The sequence below is a fragment of the Scaptodrosophila lebanonensis genome, unplaced genomic scaffold (genome assembly GCF_003285725.1).
Source record: "Scaptodrosophila lebanonensis strain 11010-0011.00,11010-0021.00 unplaced genomic scaffold, SlebRS2 tig00000138-arrow-arrow-pilon, whole genome shotgun sequence".
Taxonomy (NCBI): Eukaryota; Metazoa; Arthropoda; class Insecta; order Diptera; family Drosophilidae; genus Scaptodrosophila; species Scaptodrosophila lebanonensis.
Window position 1 is genome coordinate 1,784,997 of NW_022060587.1, and position 17,070 is coordinate 1,802,066.

Here is a 17,070-nt window from a genome sequence, read left to right on the forward strand (position 1 = left end):
CAAATTTCATTAAACAATCACTCTGCAAAATTGTCCTAGACCACAGAATTATAATTAGCATCTATTGCAAAACATTTGACGATCGTTGAGTGTGCCGTTTGCATTGAGAAATACCCCGCATTTTGACTAAAGTGGTGATATTTAATTGTGAAACCCTAACCAGACCCATTATGTTACATAAGAAAAATAAACAGCAACTATTTATTAAATTCTTTATTGTGGAAATTGCAAGAACATCCCTAACTGTGCGCTTTTTAGTTGCTGACAAAATTGCAATGCAAGCACATATATTGAAATTCATAATTTTCCAAAATTTTAAGAACTATACAATGGACAACAAATCATTGATGAAATGAAATGAAATTGTTGCTGTAAAAAATCGGCTTGGATCTAAAATGGCTCTAGTTTTGCGACTTTCAAAAATATACAAATATACAAGTACCTATGGTAGTATATTGAATAATATAGTATGTCTGACCCCTGAAAATGTCGTTAAAAAATCGTTTCTTGTTTGTTGAAAGAAATGCATAATGTCTATTCAATATGAAAATAGTCGAAGGTTTGAATCTCTCTAAAACCGTTTGTCTTCGTTTAGTTGAACATAAAACATCTGCGCTTTATGCTGTTTCTAGCGGATAAAACAAACAGCGATTTTTGTTCACACGAGTACAGTATCTATATCTATATCTATGAGTATTCTTGTGATAGTAGCGTGCATCAGTCGCAATTGGCCAGTTATTTTAAATTGAACAAAAACTTCGACTTGCGTTTGCAGAGTCTGCAATCAAAATTTCGCAAAAACTTCAGAGCCCATCCACCCAGCCACCGAATGTTCACACTTCGAACGCAGAACAAATTAAACCGAATTCCGGTGCATACAAATTGCGGCAGCCGGCTGGCAGCGGCGCCGAAATATAGGCAACACGTTTCAACGACCATCCTGCTTGTGCAATGAATGTCTCAAACGATTCGATTCGATTCGAGTTAAACACTTGAGCTTCACTCTGCTCTTCTACTGCTTCTGCTTCTGCTTCAGCTTCTGCTCTTACACTTGCTGCACTTGCTGTTCAGAAACATTTGACAGCGCTTGAAAACAATTTGTTATGTTTAAGCGGCAGCGTAACAGTACCAAAAAAAAAACCAAAAAAAAAAATCATATATATACGAGTATATGTTTTTATACACATACACGTATATATATATTAATATATATACTCGCTTGGTATTGATGTAGGGCCTGATGTTGCGACACTAAACGCGGCACATTAACGATAACGGCACAAAGGCAACAACACAAATGTTTCTTCGAATGTTTGGCCCTTGGTCTGGCTGTTCCTTCCTTTGTTTGTTGATACTAACTACTTCATTGGGCGCTGACTCTTCGGATTATGTGGGCGTGCCACAAAATTGCTTCGCTTGCTCCGAGTTTCGACCGCTGCGTGCAAGACCACGTACTCGACTGAAATAACTGTTTAACGGTTGCTAACGATTGTCACAGCGCTGTTAAAACGCTGCCGCTGCAGCAATCTGTTACAGCTGTTATACATAATCCTGCCTCTGTTAAACTGTTCGGCAAGTACTAGTATGGAGCAGAGCTGCTGCTGCTGGTGCTGCTGCTGGTGCTATGCTATGGCCGTGGGGGACTGTTACAGTTGCAAGAGAGCTGTTGAGTCTGTTAAGGTCTGTTAGATGTTTGAAGAGCAGCTAAGCAGCCAGCACGTGGTGGAGCAAACGCCATTGTCACATTTGCCGGAATGTTAAGAAATGTAAACAAATAAAACGTCATTGGCTGCTTCATGCCGCTCCCCGTCTGCCCCTGCAACAGCCTCTCTGCTCCATCTGTTCCTGCTGCTGCTTCTGCTGCTGCTGCTGCTGCTGCTGCTGCTGCATTGCCAGCCACGTGGTGCCGACCGCTGCTGCAGCCCATTCCCATTGACGTTGAACGTTAATGGAGCGCTTTTTTGCAACGGCAGTGGCAGTGGCAGCGGCAACGCCAACGCCATGGGCAGGCAACTGTGTGTGGCTGCCACGGATTGTTGGGCAGGGCGTTGGCAGCACCAGCGTGGGTTGAGGGTTGGGCGCTCAAGTTGTGGCTGGTGGTGCAAGGGGTATGGGAGCAGGGGTCTGAACGTGCGTCAATGGTGCTAGCCTGGCATGAATTTAAAGCCGGTGTCTGCTGGATAATACTTATATAGTACATATACATATTTACATACATACATATAGTATAGTATAATAATATAGGTATAGGTATAGGGACGGGGGAGTGTCGGTGTGTGCGTCGCTTTGAAAAATGGGTTAATTAATAGAACAATGGAGTGAAAATTAATTAATCAACAAAGAAAATTTGAGCTGGCAAATGCAAAAGCCAAAAGCATTTATCATTAACAATTATGTAACTCAAAAATGATTTTATGAAGTGGGCTTCCTTCTTGGAATAGAGGGCAGAGAAATTCCCACGCTATTTGACATTAAGTTGGTCCAAGCAAACGGAGACGAATTTGCTGCACTTATTACGAAAATTGCAGCTTGCATGCAACATTAGTTCGAGGCGGACGTTCTTGTTGCTTGCAACATTAATTAAACACATGTTAAGATAATACAAAACAAAGCCACGTGCTCTCAAGGCTAAAATACCAAACACCTACAACACATGTACATACAACAGCATGCAAAGCATTTGCAGTGCCTTAACAGGCTGCTAACTTAACAGTCATCCCACTCTATCCCTATGCCAAGCTGTAACATAGCGCTGTAACTAGTTGTGGACGTCTTGTAAGATGGCTTTAAGGGGAACCTGCTGAGGCTGCCAGAAGGATAGCAGGTTGTGGTTAGCCAACTTCTAATAAGAAGCGACGTCAAAGAGCAAAGGATTCACCATCCTGTTCAGATCGGACGAGTAAGGATTGGCAAAAAACAACCCATTGTCACAGCCATCCTGGTGCAGCAGTTTTCTTTTGAGTACAAGAGCCATGGCTAATCATTTTAGCGTATCCTAACGACTGCCACGTCATTATCTAAGCACACGTATGCTCGATTTCGAATCGCGACCCCAAAAACATAAACCACCAAGACAAGCAACCCAGACACTCGCTGCTGCTAAAACAAGTAAGCAAAGGTGCCGGTTAAAGAGTTTCCGGTGAAATGTAGGACCGATCGACAGATACTTTGCCAGAGGAAGATGTAGTATGTAAGCCTAGAATGATTCTTAACAAATCAACATATAGCCAGGAAGCGGTAATATGTCCGTTACTTTTTGACAACACTCTGAGAGTGTTCGCCGAGAAAGAGTCTGGACAGGACAGAAATGGGAAATGGGAAATGCTCTAGGCAAGAAAACATGTATATGGAAAGTACTTGCGATTCCAAAGCCTCGGGGAAAGTTTTAATAAAGAAATGTGCAGAGATCAAATTTAAATTTAGACTCGTAAACGAACTTTCTGATGTAAAAGCAGCAGACGGATCGGGGATAATGATAATGATGATGTGGGAGGCTCTTCTTCTGTACACACAAATCGTGGAATGAAAAAAAAACTCAACCTCGTTTGGGCTGCAGGATAGTAAGCAGCTTAAAGCCGACTTTAATGAATGTTCAGAAAGTCAAAAACGTCTATCGTAACCTGGAAGCAAAATAGGTCCTATGGGTTGCTCAGCAAATAAAAATAATAGATAGCTGTTAACAGTTGAGTGTTAACATGCGATCCACTCACAATTAGTCAGAAAGAGGGGAAACATGTTGCCTTAAAGCTTCCCACATCCAAGCTCACAACCCCAAAATCCACATGCCCACATAATTATGGAACCAAATTATACCTTTTAAGAAGTAGCTATAAAAACGCGCTTCTGTCCCAAAACCGGTCCGCCGTCGAAAGTTTTGGCATAAAGCGTGCGAGCCCTGGCTATTGGCATAAAATGTAGTGCGAAAAGTTGCACAGAGGTGGCGCCAGCAAAGCGTTGCCACGCTCCAAAAATCACCACAAAAAGCATCGCCGCCGACCTTATCTTTAGCCCCTGACCTCGTTCCCCTTGCCACATTGACCCCATTAGCATAAGCAAGCAAGTAAGCAAGCTTTCCGCAAGCCAATGCAACTGTAACTGTAACACACTGTGTGTGTGTGTGCGTGTGCGTGTGTGTGTCAAAAGTGTGAAAGTGTGTGCGTTGGCTTGCGTCTGTTCTGGGGCTGACCATTTATGGGTTAGTGTGCGTGGCTGCTTGGCTGCGTGGCTGCTTGGCTGCTTGGGTGTTGCCGCAAGGGAGAGATTACCCACGAAATGAGCTCGACTCTAATATCGTTTCACAATACAGGGAAAACTCCCTTAGTGGACACCTCTTTCATCCGGACACTCTATTCGGCGGACACTTTTTCTAAAACATTCGATGGGTGTGTAAATTATTTAAGTATCCCGTATCCCCTTGGCCGACCGTGAGTGTCCGGCCAAGATAGTTTTCACTGTACTGCGGAATCAGTCCACATCAGTGCTACGATAATACTACCATGGTCGTTGATTCCCCCACAAATACGCCCTCAATGTGCTCTCTTCTTAATGAATGTGAGCAACCGATTTGGCATCAAAAAATAGATACAGCCCCGAAGAAGTTAGGCACAATGCACTGTGTTTACATAATTAAATATAGAATATAGTATTTCTTAAAATCAAAGTACCCTGTACCCCAAAAAACAAAAAAAAAACAAAACAACATGCTCTGCTGTTGTTGACAATGCTGCCACAATTTTTTGAACAAAACAAGCTAGATTGTCAAAAAAATAAAGCCAAAAAAACAAGCCAGCCTAAAAACACTATTTTCTTGGTTAAATTTAAGGAAATATCTGTTTTAATGTCTTCATATTAATTATATATTCTTAATTCATAATATATAATAATAATATCAGATTCTTGTAAAAATAATAATAGAAAAATCACATTAAATTCAAGATAAAGTTAGACATTTTTTGACTAATGAGTTCATCTAAACTCAAAATAATAAACGCGGTTGTTTACTGACACTTTCTTGATACACTTTAGACATTTTCTAACGCAGGGAAGACAAACTTTTTAGAGAAAGTATCTATATCGATAGTCGTTTATCGCTACTTATATTCATGATTTTGAGTCTTGACAAAGATAAAAAAAATATATGGTTAAAAATAAAGTAAGGCTAAAAAAGGCAAGAATTGCCGCAACACGCTATTTTAGATTTTTTCCCGCTCTAGCATTTAAAAAAAGGCAGATCTGGCGGCAAAAAGGCTGAAATGGCAGCACTGGTTGTTAAATAATATATCAAATAGAGAGAAACGGTAAGGGAGAGAGAGAGAATGAAAGAGAATTGCATTCATCATTTGCTCCAAATTTGTTTTAAGCAAGCGAATTTGTTCGACAAATTTGTTCGGTTCGACGAAATGGTCGTCGTTCGCGACGGTGTTCGCGACAGATTTTATTGTTCGACGTTTAGTTCGCGTGTGCGTGCGAACAAGTTCGCCAATGGATGGCATTGATTGCTCAAACAGCAATACGGTTCAAGTAAACAGGTCCGCAGATGAGCAAACAATTTTTGAATCTGTGAATGCTTCCAATTCAGGCCAGCGTTGTGGGGAAAATGGAAATAAAACTAAATGAATACAAATATAAACATTTTGCAATAAATCGTGGGACAAATTACTCAAAAACAAGCACAAATTCGATGTAGGCGCGAATCGAAATGGCGCTGAGTACACAAAATAAAAAGATGCGTAAAATCAGGACTGGTGATGATGACAAATGTACATACATGTGTGTCTGCCTGCAAAAAGTCCAGATCTTAATCCTAAGAGAACCTTTGGGGAGTGCTTGGATCCTTGAAATAATGAAAAGAATCAATCGTAACAGATCGTAGGGATCACTTCTTCAAAACTTGATTATTTCAATGTCTGGTCGCATATTAAGAGTAACTAATAGTAATGGAGGACATGTCTAGGAAATTAACGCTAAAAACAGAAGTATTTTGAAATGAAATGTATAATTTCTGTCTGTCTGTCTGACCGTCTGTCCGTATGAACGCCTGTATCTCAGAGACTATAAAAGCTAGAGACACCAAACTTTGCACAAAGATGCCTTTTGTGTGCACGCTGTGGAAGTTTGTTTTATTGTTTCTATTCCCCCCCCCACACTTCCACCCCATGGGGGTTTTCACGATTTTCCATTCGTATAATAAATTTTATGCAATATGTCCTGTGTCCTGAATATGCAGAAAATGTTTAGGAATTTCCCTCCCTCTCCCCTCTCCATAGCAATGAGCAATTTTCCATAACTCCCGAATTTATTGGAATTTTTTCAATGAATTCGGAATTCGGAAAATATATGCAGATAGCGACTATGAGTCCGTATGCCATACAATGTATGTATGTATGTATGTTTAATATATAATACAGATAAGCCAATTTAACAGGAAGTTATAGCCATATATGTATACATGACCAAGCAGTGCCCGCAGCTGTTGTTGTTGTTGTTGTTATTTCAAAGTCGGGTCATCCGACTTTAGCTTCTGTACTTGTTTTTTCTGAAAACAGATGACCTATCAAACCGAATCGGGCGACACTCAATTAATCGAATCAAATAAAAGTATTACACACATTTGAATTAATGTCTATTTGTATTGAAAACTGCGGCCAGACACAGAAGTACGAAAATATAAACAACTTCGAATACAATTTGCATTTCTGTGTGGGTTGCTGAACTCGTTTTCGAACTCAAGATGCACCTTAAATCTTATTTGGAGAAAATAATATTGAATGGCTGGAGTCCCTCAACACAGTGTCCTTGGCCCAATCTTGAATTTACTGTACACTTCAGATATGTCCGTTAATTCACAAGAATCCCTCCTGGTTGCAACCTTTGCGGATGAAACTGTATATTCCTGGCTAATTCTTGATGCCCCAACGAGGCTGCAGAAGTGCTTCGGCAAGTGACTTCGCAGAAAAGTCAACCATATTTGCTCTTAATAGAGGAATCGTCCCTCTAAAGTCTAAATTCCGCTCTCATTCCGGTGGTGGACGAAATCAAATATCTGGGTCTCACCCCCCTGGAAACCCAACATTGTTGCTAAGCGCAAAGAATTCAACCACAAAATAGAAAAGCTAAGCTAAAACTGAGGAAAAGGATATAGCTATATAGGAGTATGCTTAAGCCAGTCGAAGATATCATACACTACAATCCTGCAAAGATTCCAAGGCAGCTTACTGAGAACGATCTCCAAAGCTCAATCGTTCGTAAATTTTAAGGACGTTCATCAGCAACTGGGTGTCCGTACATCATACAAGTAAATGAAATAGCTAGGCTCAGCAGCAGATTCGGCTCTCTTGGCAATAGTAGGGAGAGCCCACCCGCTAGACCTGCCCTTCTGGCCATCAATTAACCAGTCACCTTTCCATACTACAAGTATAGTACACAACATCTTACAAATGTAAATATTTTATCAAATTTTAAATTGAGATAGAGAAATATAAGGGTATTACGAAAAATCTGAAAGATTCAGAAACCCATCATTTTTGCAATCCCCACACGTTTGGCTAAATACGAGCATTAGCCTCACTCGAGAGTGCCACTTTGAAGATACTTTTGAAGCGGCAATTGAAAGGCGTGGGCCTTGCGGTGCACCTGATTATCGTTTTTATATAATGATAGCATTAAAGATTACAAAGAAAATAACAAAAAAAAAAAACGAGAAAAAAAGAGGGGAGTACAGTCGATACGGGGGTTGGATGTTTAGCTCGTCAGCTTGGAGCAGGCGACTATGTTTTGTGGGAACTGGGTGTAGTAGGCAGTCAAGGTGTTGACGGCATCGCTTACGCAGGAAACAGCATTGGGACCGGTCTGTGGGATCTTCTTGGCCAGGCTGACGGCGTTCTTGACCTGCTTGTAGAGGGAGAACACCTTGGCCAAGGTCTTGACAGCGCAGTTGTTGCTGATCTTCTGATCGTCGGACGTGGTGTTGCAGATGTTGCTCTGCAGATTGATGATGTCGTTGCAGGTCTGGATTATCTTGACGTTGGCATTGATCAGATTGGTCACATCCTTGGAGGCAGTGACGCCACAGCCAGTAATGTCCGCGCTGAACTGACTGGCGCTGGCCTTGATGCCGACCACCCACTTGATGATGCAGTTGAAGCCCTTCAGGGTGCGCAGACTCGTCTTGATGGCCCACCACACGCTCGAGAAGATCCAGAACTGTTCGGCATCAACCTCTCCCGCTGCAGCCACATCACTGGGCAGGAATGGCGCCTCCAAGTCCACATCGCGAGGCGTCTCGACCGTTAGAGTGCCAGCATTGACCTGATCAAACGAATAAATCGCAGTACCATTATTCCCGACCTTCTATTCACTGCAAAAAGCCACAAATACTAACGCTGAGCAGACAAAAGGCCGCAAAAAGCGCGAACAGCGTGAATTTCATGTTGTTTACTTGAAGAGTTTCGGTGGAACTTTCCGGTCAATTGGTGTCGGCAGACGGCTTTTATACTTGTAGAACTGCTGCCCAACACATTGTTTATCATTCGCCCCATTTCGAGCCTTCTTTGATTTTTAATTCCCCGGTGAAGTCCAATAAACCGCCATCAATTTGATAACAAAGGCAGACACAATAAGAAGGCGGCAATCGCTGGGGGCTCTCAAAAATTGTTATCTTCCTACATACGTACAATTAATTGTCATTAGCACGACTTAAACAAACAAAGAAGCCACGTTAAATTTTGAAATGCCCTGCATTAGGAAATACTTGTATTGTTGATCTTGTGCTCCCAGATCGGACCTATTCCCAAACGGCCACAAACTGAAGCACAATCAACATTTGGTCCATCTGCCAACAATTAGAGAAGCACAGTTTTAGCCAAATTTTTCAAAAAATAATACTTGTTACTTAAATACAAATAATATATGAAGACAATTATCAGCGAGCCGCACTTTAGACTCAAAACTCAAGCTCACTGGCAATAGTATAGTACACTGATAAAAAAAAACACGTAAATGTAAATATTTACACGTACATTTAAATACTTTTACCAGCAATTTTGCACCATCGTTTCGGTAGACTTAATTTCAATTTGAATATTACAATTTAAATTTAAAGTGCCACGGTATTAAATCACAAATGATGATGTGGACGTGGGTTTATTTTATAATTTTTTATAATTATAAAATAATTCTCCCACTTTTTTGTCTACTCTACTGTATTAAACATCTTTTCAATAATACACATTTTATATATACATATGTACAATAAATTTCAAATTCTTTTGATTATTAATTCTTACCAATGAATTGTCTTGACCTTTTTTATGTCTTTTGTATAGTTTAGATCACTATTAATATATTTCAATTAAAGTTCAATAAAAAAAAGAATATAATAAATGTAACTATTTGTCATTTGAAGTGGGCGCATATTCAAATTAAATATGGGCCAACATTAAATTGAACTTTTTTACTTTAATGACAGGGATTTTCACTTTGTTTTGAATATTATTCATATTTAAATCAGCAATTGAATATGTTTTTATTGAAATTTACGATGTTTATATTTGTTTTGAATATGAAATAGTAGAGCATTGAATTTAATATGAAAATATTCATCTGTACTTTGCAACTTTTTTTGTCAGTGTACATCTAAATACCCTACACTTCACATATCATGCACTTCCATTCGTAGAACACATAAATGCAACAATTTTAAAAGTTACAAAGTATTAGTAAATTAATAATACAAAATGAGAATTATATAATAGTTACTACTATGGCAAATGGTAAAAATGATTAATTGTAATATTCAACGTTAAATAAAACTAAATTAAAATTGTAATCAAATTAAATTAATAATTAACTGAATTAAATCGAAATGAATATGTAATGACTAGCTTAATAACTTTTAAGTAATCTGGTACTTGTAAGTTAATAAATAAATAAATAAAGGGTAGTAATGGCTGATTTTGTGGCAGATCCTTTATTACTGCTTTGCCAGCTATAGCATAAATCTAGAAATCAGAACTTATTTCGATCTAACAAGAACGAATGGGCTCTTCGGTATACACGCTAGCCTTGTTGTCAATAGTTTCCATAGCAGCCCCAGCTAATTCTATAAATACTTTTAATTAATAATAAATTAGTTTAGAGCAACAGTTTCTTGAAAAGTCACAGTTGCTTCATAAATACTTTCTGGAATTGACAAAAAGACAAGAGCAGGTGCGAAGTGCAGGTGTAAATCGCGAATTACTTGTAGTTGATCAATTTCAAAGATAAATGGCATTTGACAAGCCAACTGGAGTGCCTTGGCCGTGCCAATTCAATTCACTACTGTTCAAAACAAACTGTATTAAGTGGCCTTAATCAGACAGTCTTATAAAATCAGTCCAAATCAGCCAAACAATAATCGAATGCTAGAGTCGTACCCACTCTAAAAACAAATGTGTGCTCATATTTAAGTTCAACTACATTCCCTTAGTTCTACCCTGTACCGAAGGGTTGAAGGGCATTATGGAGTCGTTTACGCTTACTTACTATTTTTATTTCAAGTGCTACTTACACCATTTTTCCATAACAGCTTTACTTGGCATTAATTTGATTTAACAATTATTTAAAACCTTGGCCCAGTTAAGGGAGTTTGTGGCCAAGCTGGATACAATTTGTCGCCTAACGCAGTGCACTCTCAATTCAGGAAATCTAAGAGCTGTCGTGACGTCAGAAGGTGGAAGGTGGTTAAGAAAAATGTACAAGTATCTAATGCCGCAAACTGCAGATCAATCGAGTAAGTCGGCCAAGATTCCAACCTGTGAGCGTAAATGTAGAACAAGATTTTACGGCATAGGTACATACAATACAATGGGAGGGACATTAAAATGTGAAAAAGATTACAAGATTTGAAGGGTTCTATAAAACAAAAATTCATTTTAAGACTGCCGGACTAGCGAAAGGTTCGTCCTGTTCTGGGAATGCATTGCGCACATGACTTGGTTCCCCGCACTCAATATTTGAGTGCCCTTAATGACAATCCTGCAACAGGACATTGCGTTTCAACTCTAGACTGGCCATCTTGAGTGGTCTCTTATGTAACTGAAAAGAAACGAAGAAACCTAAAACCAACGAAGAACCTAGTTCCGAGCTCACTTGTTTTTGCAACGAAATACCCTCAGAGGTCCTTTGAAATTTAGCTGACTCAGGTGGAAAATATTATTGAAGCCAGAGATAGATAAGCATTTTATTAACTCACAATCAATTAGTAAAGTGTGGTTTACGCTTACACTACTGATATATAATATGAAAAAACATTTTTGCATGTATCTATACTAATATTATAAAAAGAAAAGATTTGATTGTTTGTTTGTTTGAATTGAAAAGGCTCCGAATCTACTGGAACGATTCAATGGATTCTTTCACTATTGGGAAGCTACACTATCGACGGTTAACATGGGCTATATTATATTTGCAAAAAAGAATGGAATCCTTACTGAAACGCCAATAATGTAACCAAAGGTGTAAAAAAATTACCTTAAAAAACCCCTGAATAGCATGGTGTTAGTTCATAATCATCCTCGAAACATTGTCACTTTAAATTTAAGGCAATATTATTCAAAGCCCCCAGCCAAAAAAAAATTACAAATCGATCGACACCGATTCTGGACTGACGCCACATGAATTGACGGTAAAATTCGGAATTGGAATCATGCTTTTGAGAAATTAAAGCCTTCTAAGCATGTGCAATGGGACGAGTTTGCTTATTAAGGAATTGCAGGACTATTTAAGTGATAATAGTTGCTAATCAATGGCGCATCAACTGGTCAACTAGCTCATATAACGAAGATACCGAGTATACCGATGATCCCATTTGATCATTTATATGGCTTCAATTTCCGGTAGTCCCAAGACCAAGCCTTCGAATTAGTAGGGATCGACATACGAAAGCAATGTAGAACTGTATGTTGACCTTTCACGGGTCGGAGCTCCTGAAAATCAATTTATTTTGCTACCACAAAATAAAACGTCAAATAAGAATAGCAAAAAATCTAAAAACGAACAAAAAATCATTAAAATAATAATATCCGAAATAAATTTCACTCCTTCTTAGTAACTCTTAGTGTGTGTTATAAAAGGTAAAATTTTTAAAATTTTTGTAAAAATACCCGTGCGAAGCAAGAGCAGGACGCTAGTATGTAATAATTTGGATCGTTTTATATCCGGAATTTTGTTATTTGTTCATCAAAATCACTATTTTTCCTTCAAAGTAATCCCCTACTGATGCAATGCGCATATGCCAACGTTTTTTCAAGCTCCCGATAAAGTAAAACAGAAATCCGTTTTCTGTCCCTTAAGTGGCCTTCTCAATTTATCAAATAGCCAGAAGTCCTGCGGAGCTAAATCAGGGAAATGCGGTTGTTGTGGAACGATATGTTTCTTGTTCTTGAAAAGCAAGTGCCAGTGTTGCGGTGTTTTTGTTACGAATCGAGATTTCACTTTTACGAGGCACAAAAGTTCTATTAAAATGGTGTTGACTTATCCGTTAGAACTGGCAACAGCATCAGCAATGTCTCTAATGGAGTGACGTCTTTTAACCATCAGTTCTATAATTTGCTAAACGTGTTATCCTTTAATCGATGTTCTTAGTCGCTTTGGATATGGTTCGTCTTTCCCGACCGTCTGTGAACATTTGATGGCATTTAGTATAAACTTGTGTTTTTGGCTTAGCCCGTTTATCGAAAGCCTTAGCAACATAGTAAGTTAGCTTAAATAATTTCAAGCCGAACCAGTCTAAAACCATCTTATTGCAAGATTTAATATTACAAGTAGTACCAAATGCTTCCGTGTATACGTAGACAGGTGTACAAGGTTAGATAAATGATAACCTCGATCGATTTTCCTATTATAAATAGTGGGAAAACTCGTAAAGATCCGACAGCAAGACTGAGTGAACACTGTAAATCTATTGGAATTCTTTAGTATGTCTTTGGAATAGTTTGTATCTAAGATCGGTTGGCTTAAACGGGAGCTAAGAATTCTTATCCCCATCATATCTCGAATGCTATCGAATTTGTAGACTAGAAATATTTTTTAAAAATAAAAATATACATTTTGACCCATAGCTTAAATGGCAGATACATATATTTGCTAAATTTATAATAACAAATACAAGTCAAAAGGTTAAAATTGCTTAAATTTATTCACAAATTCGGTACTCAAGCATGTGACGTCACATCTTATTAAGCCGCAAAAAGAACTGCATTTAACAGCTTTGTAAACTCCACTGCCTTGCTCCTGTTTGTACCGATCTTAAGAGAGCGTGAAATTGAGAAAACTGTTCAAAAATTACTCTCTTAGCTCAGCGCATGTGCTATGCCAGACTAAAGCAGAGCAAAGAGCCCAACTTCATTTCTTTCTGCTTCCTCTATTCCTTTTTGGCTTTTCTTTTTGTGCGGGCGCCGTTTTATTTAACAAATGCGACGTAATTTCAAGCAATTTAAAACTAGAATCAGAGAATGCTTACGGATGATTGTAGTAGGGATCACTGAAAATCTAGAAAGATCTAACAACAGAAGATGAAGAGTAACAGAAGTAGTTCGTAAATTCCAAGTGGGGATGTTGAATATAATTAAATGAACTATGCAAATCTTCTTAATTAACTAATTTAATAACTAATGAATTATGTGCAAATAAATTAGTAATTCATTCGCAATATAACATCAACCAACACCCCTGTTAAACTCAAAGAGCCATTTAGCGCGTGTATAACAGTTTCCTTATGTGAGAGCAACTAAAGAGGTATTCAAGCATTTTCTGCTAGCTTACAACTGTGTGAGCATAATCGCATAATCGAATTCTTATCAGAAATGTACACTGAATTCAAATACGAATTTTTGTCGGTTGCTGCATTCTTTTCCACTGCGCCACTACGTAATGTTTTATGTCTAAGCTTAAGAGAAACACGACATTCTGTTACTAAGTGTCGCACAGATACTTAAAACATACGTTCATGTCCAAAGAGCATGAGCTGTTGACTCGATGTTGGCTTCAAATGGGGCTTGTTCTACACTACCAATTGGTTTTGCAGAGAACTGATTAGGATATGTCTAGAACTATCTGTCCGGCTTATAGAATGATTATACTTGTACTCTGTACATGGAAAGGACAAGAGTATTATATTAAATGTAACAGGCAGTAGGAGGTGTGGCAAACCCCACAAAGTATAACACCTAATTCTGTTTTTACACGGTAGATTGCTCCTAAAAAAATAGTGTAAAGAAGCCATTGGTCATATGCAAAATGAATCGTGCTGAATAAAAAAAGTCGGTTATACGACTATATAACATTTTTAATTTTCAAAGCGTGTTAAATCAAAACCGTATAAATAATGACCGTGCAAAAACAGAATTAGGTGTATATTCTTAATCAGCATGACAAGACAAGTCGATCTAGCCCTACCAGTTTGTCTGCCCGTCTGTCTGTCCGTATGAACACCTGGATCTCAGAGACTATAAGAGATAGAGAAACCAAATTCTGCACAAAGATATCTTATGTGTGTAATATTTTTCGATAAAACGGTTTCACACCAATTCGCAAGCAAACTTGTTGAATGCTGAGGATCGTCTCTGATTCAGTGAGTGACGCAGCCAGTATAGATTACGAAAGTGTGGAAAGCGACCGTATCGATGGCATCGGGGAATAAGGATTGGGAAAAAATTGTTTTCTTTAAAAACAGAAATAAATTGAGAATTTAGGTGATTTTCGTTTAGCATTTCGTGAATATGGTTGTACCTTGTATCGTAACAGTAAAAGAAGACTATTTGAATTCCTATGTCCGGACAAAAGGGTCCATCTATCGGTACGCAAACATTATCTAGAACACGAAGCTTAGTGCAGACTTCTTTGTAGCTCTACTCTTACCCCAATCTTGCATTAATTTTGACAAATGGACATGTCTAGATCGCTCCTAGATCCTATTTTCACGCAGTTCAGGAAATTCTAGCTCATGCATATGATTTTTTCGTAAAAAAAAACTACATCATCATTTATTTGACAAATATGTATTGTTCTGAGCGTTTAAAGTCCCCGTCTGCCTCCACCGTTTCAAAATAAATCCAAGCTTTGATAAATAGATTTAAAACAAAAGACAAAATCTCGCTTCCTATAAACCACAATTTCCGAAATTTTCTTGCAATTTCAAAAACAACCAGATTTGACGGGAAAAAAACAGATTGGCATCCCTGGTCGCTTGCGCTCCCAAAATGGCGCCAGCACGCAGGGGTGCTGGGGCGCAAACAAAAAGCAGCTCTGCATATTTATTATGACGCGCGCAATTTGAAATCAGATGTTCGCTAAATTTTTAACTATTTTTGGCTAACTTTGATAGCAGCTGCCCCATATCTGGCGCTAAATCAAAGTCCACTCTGTCTACACCAAATACTGACTTAGCCACGAGACAACGCTGTCTGGCAAATACATTTAAGTATAACGACATTTTTGAACCTTATTGGAAAATTTCCGTGTGTAATGGCATGACTTCAATCCCTGTATAATGGGTTTCATTGGGGCTCATCCGGGTCCACTCAAAGCAGATCGCAATTTGTTCAGAAAATAATTACTATGATCGATAAACCATTATTAATACACTTACTAGAAAATATGAATATATCACAGCGCTTCTATTAATTATTAATAAAACACGCCATTACCTTTATGTTGCTACAGTTTTTATTCGTCTAACTTATCTTAACACAACTAAAAAACGAAAGTAGATATATACATTTATTTAAAATAAAAAAAACTCATGTAGCCAACATACCAAGTTTTGTCAATGTAGGCTCAGCCGTTTCCAAAATCCTGGCGCTCGTCCAGACAGACGAACATCATCATGCCGATTAAGAATATTTATACTTTTTAGGGTCGGATATGCTTCCTTCTTCCTGTTCCATTTTTTCCACAAACCTTAAATACTATATTTACCCTTCGGGTAGTGAATTTAATTAGTATGCATCTCTCACTCCTTTCTAAGAACATATATTCAAAGCTGTTCTATTGAATTAATGTCCGTTGATTGTGCAGGCCACTCCATAATAATATTTGTATAGCCGGTACCCAAAGGGTAAAAGGCTATACCAGTTTTATGCGAATGTATGTAACACACAGAAGGAGGCGTGGCAGACCCCATAAAGTACATATATTATATTATTATTATCCGTCCGTCCGTCTGTCTGTATGAGCGCAAGGATCTCAGGAAGTACGAGAGCTAGAATAACCAAACTTGGTATCGAGGTTCCCCTAAGTCCTAGGCAGGTCAAGTTAATTTTTTTTATTCTGATGCACCCACTTTCCCTCAATCCGTGTTTTTTTATAACTTCCGTATTTCTTGGAATTTTGAAATCAATTTTACATCCAGTTAGTGCTTATGTATCCTTGTGCCAAGTTTCATCATGATAGGTCAATTCTGAAGAAAGTTATAGCCATAAATAAAATTGCACCTGTTGTTGCTGTTGCTGCTTTGGTTCAATTTTTTTCCGCATACATACACGCATATAAACACGCATAGACACGATGATATATATGTATTAAATATATTTTCTTCATAAATTTAATATTAATTCAATTTTTTTTATTTTATATTTTCCTTTTTTGTGGAGAGTACAGGCTATTTATTCTCTCTTGTTTAAAATCCGAATCGCTCCTTCGCTTCCCTGTAGGTATGTATCGGGTCATTATCTTGCTGAAAAATCCACAGTAAGGACGTTTCAACTTCAGAGAAATTGCAAAATGTTTTTAACAAAATAGATGACATTCATGGTACCCAAGGGCGTATGCAGCTTTTACCAAAGGAGGAGCCTAAAAATTTAAACTTTGAACGATGATTTATTCATATGATCAATGAAAAAACTTCAACAAATCCAACTCAGTTGCATTTAAGGCGAAATACTGCGCCCCCTGCGTACGCCCTTGATGGTACCCACAAGATTAGCAAAAACTCCAACGCTATTCCACAATAAACATCCCCACAGTATCAGTCTAAGATCCCCTATCAAACAGTTCCCAGTTAAGAAAGGTACCCTTTAGGATACTGGGAATTAA

General features: G+C 38.3%; 1 protein-coding gene across 1 annotated transcript; it reads right to left on the reverse strand.

Annotated features, from left to right (window-relative positions):
- Positions 1-7,621: 7,621 nt before the first annotated feature.
- LOC115629281 lies at positions 7,622-8,511 on the reverse strand. The gene is made up of 2 exons (XM_030525715.1): positions 8,381-8,511; positions 7,622-8,307 (listed from the first exon to the last, which is right to left on the reverse strand). The coding sequence occupies exons 1-2, from the start codon at positions 8,426-8,428 to the stop codon at positions 7,741-7,743; spliced, it is 615 nt and encodes a 204-aa protein (XP_030381575.1). The 5' UTR covers positions 8,429-8,511; the 3' UTR covers positions 7,622-7,740.
- Between the last annotated feature and the right edge of the window lie 8,559 nt (positions 8,512-17,070).